Source organism: Vollenhovia emeryi, unplaced genomic scaffold (assembly GCF_000949405.1).
Source record: "Vollenhovia emeryi isolate VEMERY1.0 unplaced genomic scaffold, V.emery_V1.0 DF939879.1, whole genome shotgun sequence".
In the NCBI taxonomy this organism is placed as follows: Eukaryota; Metazoa; Arthropoda; class Insecta; order Hymenoptera; family Formicidae; genus Vollenhovia; species Vollenhovia emeryi.
The window spans coordinates 1-17,271 of record NW_011966487.1 but is presented as its reverse complement, the minus strand read 5'-3'; the positions used below and the strand labels follow the sequence as shown (position 1 = coordinate 17,271).

The 17,271-nt window shown below is 42.6% G+C and overlaps 4 protein-coding genes across 4 annotated transcripts; all 4 read right to left on the bottom strand.

The window, feature by feature from the left end:
• Positions 1-2,438: 2,438 nt before the first annotated feature.
• LOC105556639 lies at positions 2,439-4,458 on the bottom strand. Its single transcript, XM_012003734.1, has 5 exons — positions 4,399-4,458; positions 3,414-3,564; positions 3,119-3,333; positions 2,718-2,877; positions 2,439-2,449 (listed from the first exon to the last, which is right to left on the bottom strand). Exons 2-5 carry the CDS (start codon positions 3,415-3,417, stop codon positions 2,439-2,441), a joined length of 390 nt encoding a protein of 129 aa, XP_011859124.1. The 5' UTR covers positions 3,418-3,564; positions 4,399-4,458.
• A 133-nt stretch (positions 4,459-4,591) lies between these two features.
• LOC105556638 lies at positions 4,592-5,093 on the bottom strand. Its single transcript, XM_012003733.1, has 2 exons — positions 4,886-5,093; positions 4,592-4,767 (listed from the first exon to the last, which is right to left on the bottom strand). Exons 1-2 carry the CDS (start codon positions 5,091-5,093, stop codon positions 4,592-4,594), a joined length of 384 nt encoding a protein of 127 aa, XP_011859123.1.
• A 5,520-nt stretch (positions 5,094-10,613) lies between these two features.
• LOC105556637 lies at positions 10,614-12,684 on the bottom strand. Its single transcript, XM_012003732.1, has 3 exons — positions 12,142-12,684; positions 11,717-11,986; positions 10,614-11,627 (listed from the first exon to the last, which is right to left on the bottom strand). Exons 1-3 carry the CDS (start codon positions 12,682-12,684, stop codon positions 10,614-10,616), a joined length of 1,827 nt encoding a protein of 608 aa, XP_011859122.1.
• Positions 12,685-12,795: 111 nt separating this feature from the next.
• Positions 12,796-15,468, bottom strand: LOC105556636. Its single transcript, XM_012003731.1, has 2 exons — positions 14,139-15,468; positions 12,796-14,042 (listed from the first exon to the last, which is right to left on the bottom strand). Exons 1-2 carry the CDS (start codon positions 15,466-15,468, stop codon positions 12,796-12,798), a joined length of 2,577 nt encoding a protein of 858 aa, XP_011859121.1.
• Positions 15,469-17,271: the final 1,803 nt, after the last annotated feature.

Genomic DNA, 17,271 nt, shown 5'->3' with positions numbered 1-17,271 from the left:
ATGGACGCGGCAACCATCCGGAAGCCATGAAGACTAAAGAAGACAACAGCCGCGAAAGCCTGAAAGCCAAGATCTGTATAAGTATTTTGTTTTAAAATTGCAAATAATGATAAAAATGAAGTATAAAATCATTTTCTGTAAATTTGGTTTTTGTTACTAATAGAACGAAATTTATAAGAATTCGTGACCTATACAATGGATCATACCATCCTGACCTCGTTATACAGGGTGTATCAGACCACCCGTCCACCTCGATTTTTCCGAAAACGCGAGGTGACAGGAAGTTGGTGAGAAATGTTAAGTCCCAAATCCTATCCAAAGAATCGAATAAAGGTACTTTCGTTTTCCGGAACTGACCGGAAGTAGTGGTCACCGTGGTCAACTTTGAAATTTCAAATGAGAACATATGTAGTGTAGGGTGTCGTTGGATAGAGCTTGAAAAAGGAAACTTTTTTATTGGAACATAATCACAGTATCTGTAACCGTTGCGGAGAAACGACTGGAAAATTGAAAAGTGATGGTCGAAATAATAACAGCAAGTTTAGTAACAAGTTTTTTGACTTTGTACATGTTATTTGACAGTGATTCTACAAGCGTTCAAAATGTCTTCCATCTTGATTTAAACAAGAGCGACTTCTCTCTCTGATGTTATCCGTAGAACGAAGAACTTCTACGTTGCTCAGTGATTGGCATGCTTCTCGAATACGGTCTTTCATATCCTCTCTTGTCGTCGGACGTTGATGATAAACAAGATTTTTTACCCGTCCCCATAAAAAATAATCCATGGGTGTCAAATCAGGGGATCGGACCGGCCAAGCTACAGGACCTCCTCTGCCAATCCATCTTCCAGGAAAACGCCGATCCATAGCATTCCGAGCTACTAAAGAGTAATGGGCTGGACAGCCATCCTGTTGCATCCACATGAGTACACGTGTCGCTAACGGGACATCTTCCAAGAGCTCGTACAGCACATTATCCAAGAAATTAGCGTACATTTCTCCATTTAAAGCTTCATCAAAGAAATAGGGCCCAACAACTTGATGTCCAATGATGCCAGCCCAGGTATTTAAACTCCAGATATGCTGATTGTCAATTTCTCTCAACCAGTGTGGATTTTCTTGTGACCAATAATGTGCGTTATAAATGTTCATTTCTCCATTACTTTTAAACGTAGCCTCATTGGTCCAAAGAACTTGGCGGTGGAAGATCTGGTTCTGATTCAGAAACCAAGTGCAGAAATCTATACAATTTTGGAAGTCACGATCTCTAAGTTCTTGATGAAGATGAACGTGGTATGGATGGAAACGGTGTTCGTTTAAAATTCTCCACACAGTCATGTGGCTTATACCAGAATCGGCTGCAATACCCCTGGTAGAGACGTGAGAATTTCCAGCAACAGCAGCAAGAACATCAATTGATCTGTCGTCTCTCACAGGTTGCCTAATCTTAGCTTTACGGTTGTGAGTCGGTTGGACGTTTCCAAATGTGCGCACACGGGTTGCTAAACGCTTGAAAACTTTACGTGAGTGATGGGTGCGTTGCGGATATCTTTGGGCGTAAAGGCGTTCCGCTGCACTGTAATTTTGACATTCACCTAAGACCATTAGCATGTCAAACGCTTCTTCATTTGTAAACGACATGTTGATAGCACCAAATACAAGAAGAGACTGACTGATAGGACAATTGTAAGAGCAGATTGTAACACTCTGTCAAATATGTACATATGTACTGAGGTGAAAATAATGTAAATATTTACATATTGAATGCTAAACTTGCTGTTATTATTTCGACCATCACTTTTCAATTTTCCAGTCGTTTCTCCGCAACGGTTACAGATACTGTAATTATGTTCCAATAAAAAAAGTTTCCTTTTTCAAGCTCTATCCAACGACACCCTACACTACATATGTTCTCATTTGAAATTTCAAAGTTGACCACGGTGACCACTACTTCCGGTCAGTTCCGGAAAACGAAAGTACCTTTATTCGATTCTTTGGATAGGATTTGGGACTTAACATTTCTCACCAACTTCCTGTCACCTCGCGTTTTCGGAAAAATCGAGGTGGACGGGTGGTCTGATACACCCTGTATATTAGGGCAATGATGGTCTTAGGTCAGTATTCATACTCACAAGTAACCTTACCTTTGTGTTGTTTACTGATATTATTGAAACTTGGTATATTTGTAGAGAAATTAAAAATAGCTGTGATAGCGTGAGTTTAACTGCAACGAGTTAATTCCTTGTACTTATGAATACAAAGGGGTGTTATCATTGTGGATAGAAAAAAATTTACGTGTCTAATATGTTTAACTGCTCTACAAATATATCGAGTTTCAATAAAATCAGTGAGTAATACAAAGGTAAGGTTACTTGTCAGATCTTATATTCAGAACAGTCTTGAATTTATCTAAAGATGCTATATGGAAAATTTCATTGACTACGGAATACCTATAATAAAGATGATCTTAAGATCTTAAATATAAGATCTGACTATGAATACCGTCCTTAGTGTTAAAATTTGTATTTCTGAGTGACTATTTAATTTTTTGGATCGACTGTTTAGCATACTGTAACGCTGTTTTGATAAACTTTTTTCTAATTCATGAAATTCTTCACTTAATAAAGATTAATATGAAAAAATATATAATATATTGAAGATTTTACTTTATACAAAACGGTTATTTCGTAAGAATATAATTAAATACTATTGACTCACCAACTATAATTTGTTCAACCTTGCAGTTTTCAAACACCAGCTTTCCTTTTTGTCCCTTGCGACTAAATTTCTCATCGAGTGTGTTTGTTATAACTTTTTCCATCATTTTGTTAACTTTATTTCTATCGTCTTTGCCTCCCACAGATTTTAACAATTTTATCTATATAAAAACATATTTATAAATTATATGTACTTTTCAATCTTTGATTTTATTTTATCAAAATTTAAAACTTTATATCAAAAATTTAATCAATTACTAAATGTATGGTAACTCTATAACGCTTGTATACCGCCTAAGATACTAAAAAATTGATTTTTCAACAAGAAACCTGGTTAAACCTTATTGTGTTAAACATATAAAATAAAATTTTTTTTCTTTAATGAAAAACTATAATAATTACCATAGACTCCACATAGTTTTCTTTTGTTTCCAATTTTTTGCAAAAATTTGCCATATCATCTATACTGTTGAAAGGCAAAAGTTTCGCCCAGTTGACACAATCTTTGTTTTCAGGTTTTTGATTCTCTGCAGCTTCTTTTTCTCCAATACACTTTTTAAGTTCACGTATTTCTACAAATTGTTTATTCAACATATAAACTATTTCTTTCAAATAAGCTGCAAATAAATTTAAAGGAAAATTGTTTTGTTGATGAGAATTAGTAAATATAAAGATAGTTTATAAAATAGTCAATTACCCATGCTTAAGTCACTTGTTCCGTTGTCTGCTTCTTTCTATGTGTTGAATGGTTCTTTTAAATGCTGCATTAATTTTCCTGATCTTTAAATCTTCTGATTGCTTAGTGCGAATCTTTTGAGTTGCTGTTGCCTCTTCAAAATATTCTTTTTCTACACAAAATAATTAACGTTTGTAAAAAAAAACGTAGAAAATTTTTTGTTGTCTGTAGAATATTTTTTTTAGTGACTAAAATTACTGTTTTAATTGAAGAAGGGTACATCTCTATTCAGGACTATTTCATTCATTCTCTATTCAGGACACAGAAATTACTGATTATGAAAGATATAATCTTTATACAGACTTTACAACCAATGACATCTATATACATTCCTATGTTTTTGCTATAAAAGGGGGTGAGGGAGTGAAGCTGAAAGTTAAAAACAAAGATAGATGTATCTACTATTTTCTCATTTTAGTTTATATGACAGCAAATATGTCGACTCTTGACTGTTGTTATATTTCTAAGCTAGAGTGAGAAAGCAATAGACGCAAAACAGTTTTTTCACTCACACTTACGGTCTCACTCTACAGACAGAATGTTTGGTCTACGTATATACATTCATATGTATGTCGTTGTTTACAACGGTACAACGGAAAGTGTTAAGAATTTTGCTTAAACTTTAAGGAGATGTTAAGGCACATTTTGAAAAACGGTTACAACGGTATTGAGATATTTTTCGGTACAAATGAGTTAATGTATCAAAAACGTACTTAAACCGAGCAAATCTGTGTCTCTGTATTGAGAATGTAATGTAAACATATGTGCACTAATGCGAGTTTTATATACATTAATGCACCTGCGCGCACGTGCGCACGCACGCACGCACACACGCACGCACGCACGCACGCACACATATGTTTTTACAAGCATAAACGTTTGACTAGAAACTCATTTATGCATACATGTATACTATGGCATGTATACTATGACACAAATTAATCACCTGAATTTTCATCTAATAAAATAATATTTTCAGCAGTTTCAGCAATTTCTGGATTGATTCTGCCATGTACCGTGCAGCTCTGTTCATATATATTCTGTGGTTCTTTGGCTGAAATGGAGGTTTCCGTTGTCACAGTGTTAGGCCTATCCTTGAATTTTGGCGGATCAGGCAAAGATGAAGTTATATATTTGCTTTATCGATGGTTTTCTTCGGAATCCGCAGAATCTTCTCCATTGGAATCAAAAGAATTATGTCTATGAGCACGATCGTGCCTTGTTTTTTTATAATTTCCAGAATTTCCCATTAATTGATCTACATCTGAATAATCTTCAGCCAATTTCAATTTTTCTAATGCTTCTTGATAATTATCTGAAATATTTCGAATAAGTAAGAATTTTTCAAAGTCAAATTGTTTTTGATGTACAAAAAAATTCTATGAAAACAAAACAAGACAAAACAGAATGTGAAATAAAAAATATATAATTACTAGCTTGAGTATGAATTTTCAAGATATCATATGATAACCATTCTTGACTAGGCTTTTCCATCGTTGATTTTGCTTTATCAATGCGCAATTGATTTCTGTAATTGGGCCACCAACATGTTTTATTATTGTTTACCCACGTTCTTGGTACAACCGCCAGTCCATCAGAAAATTCAACAATTAGAAAATTTTCTTTTTTAGTAGATAACATTTTCTCATATTAACTGCTATTAATAAATTTATTAGCTGTGACCCACACTCGGAGGAGCTATTCACCAAAATCAGAAATATAATTCGGGATGAGCTCGCCATTTTCCGTGATGAATTCGCTCAGATGTATAGGGCAGACATCGAGAGAATCACCAATGAGATGCAGGAACTTCGGGACAGAATGACAGAACTGGAGGATAAAATCTCCTCTGTCACACCTCCTGAGAGCCGTGAAGACCTGATAGCTGAGATCGCAGAAAGAGAAAACAGGTCAAAAAATCTCATCTTCTTCAACCTTGAGGAAGGTTCAATCTCCTCCACTCATACAGATCCTGCAGCAGCTGATCTGTCCAAGGCAGAGGAGATAACGCGGTGTATATGCCCAAAAGATACTACACGTATCTATGTTCGGAGATTGGGCAAGCCTAAGCAGGACCATATAAGACCTCTCAGAGTAACATTTCCATCCAAGTCGGAAGCCTTGGACGTGCTTAAACGGAGGAAAGGATACTCAGGCCCGGTCATAATCAAACAGGATCTCACGGTGATGCAGAGGGAACATCTCACAGGATTGAGAAGTAAACTCGAATCTATAAGGAGTTCCGGTGATGTCGACTCGACAATTAAATACTTTAATGGAATACCGAAGATAGTCAAATCTTTTAATACCCGTTCAAAAAACGGAACTATCACCCTTTAGTTTACTATCAAAATGTGAGAGGTTTGAGAACGAAACTGACGGATTTGCGCAACTCAATTGCTTCTTTTGCATTAAACACGGATTTCATTATTTTAACCGAAACTTGGCTGAACTCGACCATACCAGACGCCGAACTTGGTCTAAATAATTTTAAAATTTTTCGTTGTGACAGAGATTATCATACAAGCAAATGTTCAAGGGGAGAGGGTGTCCTGATTGCCGTTCGTGATTGTTTTTACTGTCGTTCTGTTGATCTTGTGGCCCATGACATTGAACACCTTTTTGTAGAAGTCAGAATCGGTTTCGTTAATGTTATCATTGTTGCTATTTATATTCCCCCTAACTCCTCGCCTGACATTTACGAATCCCACTGTAATAGCATATTGGAAGTGTGGCGCTCTTTTCCAAACGCTAAAATAATCATTCTGGGTGATTTTAACTTGCCAAATGTTAACTGGGATGTAAATGGACAATGTGTCTTTGATGGCTCTCATTCAGGAAGGGCTAACGTTATAGCCGAATACTTTAACATATGTAATCTTCGGCAACACAACTTCATAAAAAATAATGGGGGCCATACACTGGATTTAATATTTTCATCCTGGGCTGACCTTCGTGTTTCTTCCGCCCATGAGTCTCTTGTTCCTTGTGACGCTTACCATCCTGCCCTTGAGTTCATGTTACCTTTTAAATCCCCTGTCCGTCCGGATACCAAGTCTTCAACTAAACTCTGCTTTGAGCGTGCAGATTACTATGCCATAAATAACTATCTTGGCCTTATAGACTGGGATCTAGCTACATCAGAAATGTCTGTCGATGAAGCGACCGAATTTCTTTACCATCACCTGGACTACTCCATTTCTAAATATGTCCCCTCTCATGTATATGTCAAATCATCCTACCCTACTTGGTTCTCAAAAGAACTTATTTCGGCTGTCAAGGCAAAGAAGTTGGCTCATAGAAAATACAAATGTACAAAAACGTTCGCTGACTACCTCGTCTTCTCTCATCTAAGGGCCGAATGCAAAACTCTGTCTTCCACCTGCTGGTCAAATTTTATTGATAAAACTGAATGCGCGTTGGCGGAAGACTCCAATCACTTTTGGAGATTTATAAAAAATGTCAAAAAGTCGGAGCCTCAGGCCTCTCATATTTTACACGAAGATCGGTTGCTTACTGACAATCTCTCTATTGCGAATTGCTTTGCAGATTATTTCGAGTCCGTCTACACTAGCAGTGAGACCGACAGCGCTAACCGGGTTGATTCTAACCTGAATCAACCCTTGGACCTTTTGTCTCTAGACATCACTATTAAAGAGGTTTACAACGAGATTGAAAACCTTTCGTCGAGATGCGCTGCTGGTGTGGATGACATTCCGCCAGTGTTTCTTAAATCCTGTATCTTTATATCTGCAAGAATTCTATGGCTTATTTTCAGTCGCTCAATGAAAGATGGCATTTTTCCTGTACGCTGGAAGAGATGTCTTGTTTCTCCTATTTTTAAGGGGGGTGATCGTCAACTGGTCTCTAACTACCGCCCTATCTGTAAACAGAGTATCATGCCAAAGATCTTTGAAGGCATCATTGCTAAAAAACTTAGCTCACTATGCAAAAACGTTATCATTGCTGAACAGCATGGATTCATGCCTGGTCGCTCTACAACGACCAACCTTATCAACTACTGTTACTATCTAACATCTGCTGTTGAAAATGGATCTCAAGTTGACTCTGTTTACACCGATTTCAGGAAGGCGTTTGACACCGTGGATCACATTATTTTAATTGAAAAACTTCGGGCTCTGGGATTCGAGGGCTCTCTTTTGCGCTGGATATTCAGCTTCCTCTCTAACAGGACTCAAGTTGTAAAATATTCTGACTGTCTATCTAGAAACTTCCTTGTCGCGTCCGGTGTGCCACAAGGCTCTCATCTTGGGCCACTCCTATTTATTCTATTTATAAATGACATTACTAATTATTTTAAATACTGCAATTTTTTATTATATGCTGACGACCTAAAATTATTTAAATGCATCGACTCTCCTACAGATTCACTTTTATTGCAGCAGGATCTTCTTGCACTTGAGTCTTGGTGCGAGAGAAATCGTCTACGGCTCAATGTCTCTAAATGTTATATTGTTCGTTGTACACGAAAGCGTGACCCATATCTTTTTAACTACATGCTTGACGGTTCACCCCTCACAGCGGTCGACACAATCCGTGATCTTGGTATTTTATTCTGTGATAATTTAATTTTTAACAAACATATAAAAACCATTGTTGCTGCTGCAAATAAAACTCTCGGATTTGTTCTCCGCTGGGGCAAATATTTTAAGAATGTATACACGTTGAAACTACTATATTGCGCACTGGTTCGTCCTAAGTTGGAGTACTGCTCTACCGTGTGGTCTCCTTATTATAATTGTCATCGCAACCTGATCGAGCGTGTACAACATAAATTTTTGCGTCTAGCCGCTTTTCAAATGGGCGTTCCAATGGCGATCACCTGCCACAATTACCACCCCATATCCAACTTAATAAACATACTCTCTCTAGAGAAAAGAAGGCAGTTATTTGATCTAACTTTTATTTATAAATTAATTAATCATCTTATCGACTGTCCAGATTTATTAAGTAGGATTAAATTAAACGTTCCACTAAGGAACCTGAGGCAATACACCATTTTCCATGCTGAGCCTCATAGAACTGAATATGGAATAAATTCATGTATCTCCAGGCTGGTGATTTCTGCGAACCATTATTCTTGTTCTATCAACTTTTTCGGCAACAATCTATCTACATTTAAGCGCAAGCTTCTCCATCGACTCACATAAAAAATTTTATAATGTAATTTTTATAACCTTATTTTAATCACAGATTCGTATATGTTAAGACGCCACAATTAATTCACTATGTTAATTCACTGATCTAATATGTTGTTTTATTTTAAATCATATTTTAATCCAACGAGATGATTTTGTTCTCTTTTGTATACTAAAGGGTTATCCCCGTCAATAAAGATTTATTTATTTATTTATTTAACTGAAATACTGAAAATAAAAACATCAACAATAATTACCAGAATATGTCGATCACGTTAATGTGCATAATATCTGATATTTACAATTATACATTTCCATTTGTGGACACGAAGATATTAAAATAACCGTGTTTTATCTTTTTTATTCATTATTCATATATATATATCTACATATGTGTGTATATATGCAACATAAATAAAGATAAAAACTAAAAATGAAAACAAAAACTTTTTGTATATACATACCTTAGTGTTCATTTGTTTTTGTTTTTACAGTTTCTTTTCCAAATAATTATATATTTTAATTGTGAGGTTTTAAAGAGTTTTAAACATGTGTGTGTGAAACTGTTTAACAAAAAAATGTTTAAAACAGTATCTACTGTTTCAAACAAGTTTTAATCAAAGTTTTAAACACATTGTTTAAAACATGCCAACCCTGCTAAAACTAGCGAGTTGATTACTTGAACTCGGCAATTTTTTATATGAGAGTAATTCTTATATGATATTTGTGAAATGTACCATCATATACGTACATATACATTGTGAGTAGAAGTTTTTCAAGATGTGATTGAGAAGTCAATAAAAGTTACAGCTATTATTGAACACATTAGATTTAATCTGTGCAAAAGGAGCTCTTGAATCAAAACCCATATGAAAATGTCCCTTATGATATTGTTAGCGATTCTCGTTAGGAGAGCTCGTTAGGAGAGCTCGCTGGACCGCTGCGGATGGACGCAGGGTTGAGAGGACTTTGCGGTGAGAGACTCAGGGAACGGATGCACGCGTGAGAGGGTGGAATATCACGTGATCGAACACTCTGGGCGTTTGCGTAAAATACCGTGTCACCGTTTAATAAATAAAAATGCTTACAGTTGAGAAGTCTAAGAGATAGCGGGACTGAGAAGTCTCTAATCACTTACACGGGTCGATTATATTAATCGATAGCCGGCCTCGTGAATGTCGATGCCCGTGAGCCGTGTTCACGCGACGCCGGCGTGCGATGCGTGGTGAGCTTGAGCTGCCGTTGATGCTGTAGCTAAATGTCCTGGATGAGTCGCACAACTAAGGGTTCACCTCGAGTTCGCACAGAGTCACTTCTCGGATGAGAAAAGTCCACGAGAGCACACTAAAAGTCTTAAGCACTACACGACACTTGTACGTTGTACGGTTGCCATGAGCCAAAAGCGCCGGTAACGAGCGTGAAGAAGCGCCGTCGCCTCGTGTCGCGATCGGGCATGCGCGCGCAGCGCTCCTGTGGCGCTGCACGATCTGACCCGGCTGATGCTGCCATCACGCCGGTGACGAACTGACCGAGATTCAGAAATGAATCTCGAACATTCCGCCCGCCATCAGCAACGTAGTTGATGATCCCTGTTCTTATGATGAGATTGGCAGGACGGCGAGCTTGACCACTGGTCGGATGAGAGTGGTAGTGGCTGTCTTCAGAGTCACCACCCGCACGAGACCATCCTTCCCAGGATGTAGAGCCGTGATCCGGGCTAACGGCCATTTGCATGGCGGTAGCCGCTCGTCGGTGATGAGCACCAATGACCCGACCTTGATTTCGTTGTTCCTGTGGTGCCACTTTGATATGGCCTGTTGACGTTGTAGGTAATGCGCTGACCATTGTCTCCAAAAATGTTGTGCCTTGTGCTGGATGAGCTGCCATCGTGAGAGTCTTGAGATCGCCAGGTCGGTGAGGGATAGTTCTGGTATTGTGGTGAGCGGGCTTCCTACGAGGAAGTGGCCTGGCGTGAGTGCTGAGATGTCGTCCGCGTCGTCACTCAATGGTTCGAGAGGCCGCGAGTTGAGGATTGAGTGAGCTCAATTTGAGTGAGCAATGTTGTGAGCTCCTCAAAGGTGAGCACGTTTTCTCCAATGGTTCGCCGTAGATGATATTTTATGGATTTTACGACGGCCTCCCATTTTCCTCCCATGTGAGGTGTCGCTGGGGGATTAAATTCCCATCGGGTGTTATCTTGCGAGAGCAGGTGAGAAACTCGCTGATGTTCTTGAGTGCTCTGGATAAACAGCCTTTTGAGAGCTGCATCCGCGCCGATGAAATTGGTGCCGCAGTCGAAGTGTAAGGTGTGAGCAATGCCGCGTCTGGATGAGAAGCGTCGATAGGCGGCAATGAATCCCTCCGTTGAGTAATCACTGACCGCCTCGAGGTGTACTGCTGAGGTTGAGAAGCAGACAAAAACGCAAATCCAGCCTTTAGTTGTTTTGGCACCTCTTCCCTTCCATGTTTTGACGGTGAGCGGCCCTGCGTAGTCCACACCTGTATGAGTAAACGGTCGTGCCTGCGTAACCCGAGAGAGAGGTAGTTGGCCCATCAATTGATGAGCACGGATCCCCCTCTGACGAGCACACGTGACACACCGCAGGATGTGAGACTTGACAGGAGCCCTCCCGCCGAGAATCCAGTATTGTTGTCGGATGTATGACAGTGTAAGCTGCGTGCCTCCATGTAGAGTCCGTTGATGAGCGTGAGCGATGATCAATGACGACAGCTGAGAGTGACGAGGCAGTATTACAGGATGTGTCGCGTCGAGTGAGAGAGCTGCGTGAGCGAGTCGTCCGCCGACGCGAATGACTCCTTGAGCATCGATGTACGCAGTTAATCTGTTGAATGCGTGCGCCTTTGCGGTGAGTCTGCCTGTAATGCCTTGAGCTCGTGCGAGAAGTACGTTGCTTGAGTTGCCTGAATCCAGAAGAGACTCGCTTTCTCCAAGATCTCTGGAGAGATGTGTCTGACAGGCAATGAGTCGTGGACTTTCCTCAACCGTGAGACGAATCTGAAACAGAGAGCTGTAATCCTCAATAGTTTAGTGAGGCTTGAGTACCTGTAGATGAGTTCCCATTGATATTCAGTCCTTGGCGTAACCGTCAATAGCGAAACGCCTGGGCGAGCTTCGGTTGCACTCAATTCTTCAGAGAGTGCAGGTTGCGACGGCCATGAGTCTGGGCTGAGTATCCATGGTGGTCCCGTCCACCAAAGTGCGTGGTTTTGAAGCTGAGCAGTCGTGAGGCCTCGTGATGCGCAATCAGCCGGATTAGAAGTTCCAGGTATGTATCTCCAGTGAGCAGCTGGAGTGAGTTCTTGAATTTGAGCCACCCTGTTCCTGACAAAATCTTCCAGCGTGACGCATGAGATCTGATCCACGAAAGTGTCACGAGAGAGTCCGTCCACATATGAGTCGCCGTTACGTCCGTGTTTAAAGTGGCTTTGACGTATTGCATGAGTCGAGAGAGCAGCAGAGCAGCCGTGAGTTCAAGTCACGGGATTGAGAGCCGCTTGAGAGGTGCTACCTTAGTTTTGGAGCACACAAGTGAGAACGTGGCGCCGTTTGAGTCGTGAACGGATATGTATATGACTGCAGCCATTGCCAATTGAGAAGCATCAGAGAATCCATGAAGTTCCACTTGCGAGTCGCTCCATGTATTGAGCCACCGAGGTATTGAGAGTCTGGCCAGACTTGTGAGTTCTTCTCTGATGGAGAGCCACCGGGTTGAGAGCTGGGATGGCAGTGGATCATCCCATTGGAGCTTGTGCAGCCACAGCTCCTGCAAGAGAATTTTGGCCTTGATCACGACGGGTGATGCAAAGCCAAGTGGATCGAATATCTGAGCCACTTCAGATAAGACGAGGCGTTTTGTGAGCCTGCCTTCCTTGCGTGAGCTTCGTGTTGAGAATGCAAAGGTATCTTCTTGAGGGAGCCATTTGAGTCCGAGTATCTTGGTTGCGCAATCGTCGAATGTGATTGGTAAGCCTTGGTCTTCGCTGTCGGTGACAGTCTTGAGTATGTCGAGATGAGTTGCATGCCATTTTGCTAGTGGGAAGCCGCCCGCCATGCAGAGGCCCTTTAGTTGATGTGCGACCTCCTGCAATTGTTGAATCGTATCTGCACCACCAAATATGTCATCGACATACCTGCCATGAGTGATGGATGGCACAGCCAGTGGTTATTTATGTCCTTCGTCCTCTGCTAGTTGTAACAGCGTCCTGACGGCCAAGAACGGTGCGGCCTTTGTCCCGTAGGTGACTGTTGTCAGGTGATATGGCACTTCATTGAGTTGATCGTCCATCCAGAGTATCCGTTGCAACTCCCAGTCATCCTTGTGAATTTTGATCTGCCTGTACATTTTGGTGATGTCCGTAGCGAAAATGTGACGGTGTCTTCGTATCCAGAGGAGAACATCTGAGATATTCAGATGCAACTTCGCTCCCGTATACATGAGGTCGTTAGCAGAGTAGCCCGATGTGGATGCGCTGGAGCCATTAAATACGACCCGCAGCTTTGTTGTTGTACTGTCAGGCTTGAGAACACCGTGATGCGACAGGTAGAAGTGCGAGCGACAACTGGAGATGGATGATGCCTTCGTCGTGTGGTTGAGTGTCTCGTAATCCATCATGAACTGTTGATAGAGCCGTTGATAATTCACATCCCTTGAGAATCGTCTGCGTAATCCCTTGAGGCACTGATGGGCAACGTGGTAAGAATCACCCAGAAGATCTACTGGTGATTTGAGTGGAATCCTGACGACGTACCTCCCTGATGAATCACGAGAGTGTGTAGCCTTGAAGTGCTCTTCGCACCTCTGCTCGTCAGGGGTGAATTGGTTGACATCGTGAGTAGGCACCTCCTCTTGAACCCAAAATTTTGTCAGTAACTCGTTGAGAGCATCCTCGTTGATTTGAGTAGAAGCATGGTGCGTTGATGTGCGTGTTGCTTCTCTATTGACTGGTCCAAGAACGAGCCATCCGAAAATGAAGAGTTGCGCTATCGGCATGAGTGGAGAATGCCGAATGATATTGGGCTTGATGATCTGCCCGTAAGCGTCTGCGCCGATGAGGATGTCAACTGGCCGCGGGATGAGAAAATCAGGATCGGCTAATGCCAAGTTCCTGAGATGCGGCCATTCTTCCGGTTCCGCCTCGAACGATGGTAAGATTGATGTAACTGTCCGGAGGACATGAGCTTGAATTGTGGCAGCTGCGTTGGAATGTGTCGAGCGTAACGTGAGTGACACGACTCCTCGTGTCCGAGTACACTCCTTGCCTGCAATTCCAGTGACGACAATACCTGAGTATTGACGAGGGATGTTGAGCTGCCGAATGAGATTCTCCGTGACGAAGGTGAGTTCGGATCCTGCGTCAATGAGCAGACGCGCTGAGTGATGCGTTGACGATGAGCTGACCAGTGCCAAGGCTGTGGCGAGTAGAGTCGAGCAGGATGAGCGGACGTGTGAGCTGGGCTCGACGACTGCACCGACTCTTCAATTAGCGGGAGTGGCCGATGACCCACCGGACTTCTGAGCTGGCGATGCGGTTGTCTGTGTGCCGTGCAGCATTGTATGGTGCCGCCCTGAGCAGGTCTTACAGCCTCGTTGAGACTTGCATGCGCGCACACTATGACGCCCCAGGCAATTGAAGCACAACCGCTTATTTATCGCCACCGTGTGCCGCTCTGATGATGAGAGTTCCCGGAATTTTCCGCACATAACTATGAAATGCTGCGCGCCGCAGCAGTCACACGGATAGGATGTGTCGCCCTGATGAGTAGACTGATGAGCAGCCGTCTTCTTCGGCGGTGAAGATGCTGAGCTGGGACCCGGATGAGCCGTCGTAGTCTCTATCCGCTCGAGCGCCCGTATTCGAGTCGTCAGAAACTCTTCTAGCCTCTCGAACGTGGGATAGTCACGTGTGGCGCCAACAGCGTTCTTCCACTGTTCGCGTGTCACGCGGTCCAGGAGTCGCGTGACGTGGTACACCACAGCGCAGTCCCCGAGCTTGTCCGTAACCTCGAGGGCCTCCAGTCCCTTGAGCGCCTCTTTGACTCGTCCCGAGACAAGTCGATCCAAGGACGCCGCCTTCCTTGGCACCTGGGTTGAGCTGGCGAAAATTTTATCAAGGCAGGCATGAATGAGCAGGCGCTTGTTTTCGTACCTGTCCTTGAGTAGCTCCCAGGACGGCGTGAGCGAATCTCCGGCCATTGAGAAACCTGCTATCAGCTGAACTGGCGCGCCTTCCACCGATGAACGGAGGTAATGAAGTCTCTCCACGTTCGTGAGTTGATCGTTGGAAATGATCAGGCTGGTAAAGAGATCTCTAAAAGTAGGCCACGCGGCATACTCCCCGGTGAACTTGGGGAGTGTGATGTCCGGCAAGCGTGAGAATGTCTGTCGAGTCTCGCCGGCCGATGAACTGGTCTGTGGTTGAGCGGCCTGAGCTGTCAATGCGTGGCGAAGCACGCCTATGACCCGTCGCGCCTGCATGTAGCACAGCGACTCTTCTTGGTGAGCATTCTCCGCGAAATACTCATGGTGAATGAGCGCCGATGGCCATGAGACCTCAAAGTAGGCGTGTTCTTTGATGAACGCCTTGTGCGTCTCCTCAATCAGCAGTTGGAACTGCGAGACCTCCTCGAGCGATGTCTGCGCCGGGACATCCGGCAGCGCCTCGGTGAGCTCCCTGAGCGTCGCGATCTGGCCCATCTGCGTCTGGACCTTCAGCGCGAGCTCCGTCGAAAGCCGGGCAGGAGACGCCGTCCTCCCCGACGTGCGGTCTCCCTGCGGCACGTCCAACACCGGGGTTTTCGGGCGGTCCGTCTTGCCCGTCTTTGTCTCGTCCGCCATGGTGAGAGAGCGAGAGAGATTTTAACGTCTCGCCGGCCGATGAGCTGTCACGTGAGAGGATCGTAAGATCGCGTGATCAACGAGTGGGATCGTGTACGTGCGCGCCACCGATCACGCGAAAGGGCCGTGAGATCACGTGATCACTGCGTGGTTGAGCTAATCCGTCCGAGAGCCCCGCCGCAATCCGGCTCGAAGGACCAAAAAATGTTAGCGATTCTCGTTAGGAGAGCTCGCTGGACCGCTGCGGATGGACGCAGGGTTGAGAGGACTTTGCGGTGAGAGACTCAGGGAACGGATGCACGCGTGAGAGGGTGGAATATCACGTGATCGAACACTCTGGGCGTTTGTGTAAAATACCGTGTCACTGTTTAATAAATAAAAATGCTTACAGTTGAGAAGTCTAAAAGATAGCGGGACTGAGAAGTCTCTAATCACTTGCACGGGTCGATTATATTAATCGATAGCCGGCCTCGTGAATGTCGATGCCCGTGAGCCGTGTCCACGCGACGCCGGCGTGCGATGCGTGGTGAGCTTGAGCTGCCGTTGATGCTGTAGCTAAATGTCCTGGATGAGTCGCACAACTAAGGGGTGCATTCGTTTATGCAGTTCTTAGCGCATCCACTGCGTCTCTCATCTGCTAATCACGTGACGTAATTTACCGAACGGACAACTGCGTGAACGACTGCTCGGACGTTTGACTCCTCCCCTTTGTTTAGAGGTTAGGTGTTAATTATTTAAATTTGGAGAAAATATTATGACGACCTTAATTATTTAAATTATATCTTTAAACACATTTTATTAAAGAAAAATTCTCCTTTCAGAAATCATAATGATTCATGCAATAGACTTGATGAACAGTAGCTCATCAGATTCCGATTTGTGGTCAGATAGCTCTGATGAAGAGCTACTGTTATTAGATGATACGGTATTGTTTATTTCATTTATTAATTCAGATAACATATAAAAAATTTTAAATAAATAATATATAAGAAGAAAAATAATAGAGCTATAAGTGATCCACAAAGGATACTTATAAGCATATATATATTCTAAGATTAATAATAAAGATCGTGACAAACATTTCGACTCATAATCCAGACTTATTTAAGAATTTCCAATTTTCAGTTTTAAGCTTATGTTACGTCAAAACCTCTTGGAAAGTGGAGATATGGGAAATAGAGATTAACGGGAGCCGAAGGATAGGGGTTCCAGTCGAGGAGGTGTGGGATGACGTAACTAGCAATTTAAAGGTCTCGCTAACACGCTTGGAGGGGCGTGGAAGCGAGCCGAACGCACTTTCTTAAGGCTCTAAAAAGGCCAGTGTCCGTGAGGACACTATGACGCTTTTCGAGAGCGGTGCGATCGTAGGTCCTATTTCGGGTCAAGGAAATTAATCCCTATTACCCAGGGACGGACCTTGTGCACTCTCAAAAGGGGGAACGAAGGGGGGTGAGGTCTTTAGAAATGAATTAAAATTGAAGGAGATAAGTTTAACATAATGTATTTAAAAATAGTCTATATCTAGACATTACATTTAGGTGAAAGGATAAATTTGACTAAACATTTGAATTATAGCAATAAGAAAAAGGATAATTGTGGCTAAACATTAGGACTAAAATATCGCTTTTAACTAATCGTTACATTTATGGATGAAATATAAATAGATGCTTGTATATACATATCGTTGATGTGGGTGTGTGTGTGTGTCATGTGGGAGAGGGATTTATGAATGTTCTTTAATAATAACGGAGGGGGGAGGGAGAAGGTGGCGGAAGAGCCAGATGGGGACGGGCCTGGGATATC

Excerpts from the sequence above, each read along its gene's own strand:
- LOC105556639 (XM_012003734.1), bottom strand. Across the intron at positions 2,878-3,118 it reads AAAACTATGTGGAGTCTATG|ATAAAATTGTTAAAATCTGT; the intron begins GTAATTATTATA and ends GTTTTTATATAG.
- LOC105556638 (XM_012003733.1), bottom strand. The coding sequence starts at position 5,093 with ATGTTATCTACTAAAAAAGAAAATTTTCTAATTGTTGAATTTTCTGAT. Across the intron at positions 4,768-4,885 it reads GAAAATTCATACTCAAGCTA|ATAATTATCAAGAAGCATTA; the intron begins GTAATTATATAT and ends GAAATATTTCAG.
- LOC105556637 (XM_012003732.1), bottom strand. The coding sequence starts at position 12,684 with ATGGCGGGCGGCTTCCCACTAGCAAAATGGCATGCAACTCATCTCGAC. Across the intron at positions 11,987-12,141 it reads TTGTGTGCTCCAAAACTAAG|ATCTCATGCGTCACGCTGGA; the intron begins GTAGCACCTCTC and ends TTCGTGGATCAG. Across the intron at positions 11,628-11,716 it reads CAGGCGTTTCGCTATTGACG|ATTCGTCTCACGGTTGAGGA; the intron begins GTTACGCCAAGG and ends TCTCTGTTTCAG.
- LOC105556636 (XM_012003731.1), bottom strand. The coding sequence starts at position 15,468 with ATGGCGGACGAGACAAAGACGGGCAAGACGGACCGCCCGAAAACCCCG. Across the intron at positions 14,043-14,138 it reads ATCGCCAGCTCAGAAGTCCG|CCTTGGCACTGGTCAGCTCA; the intron begins GTGGGTCATCGG and ends TACTCGCCACAG.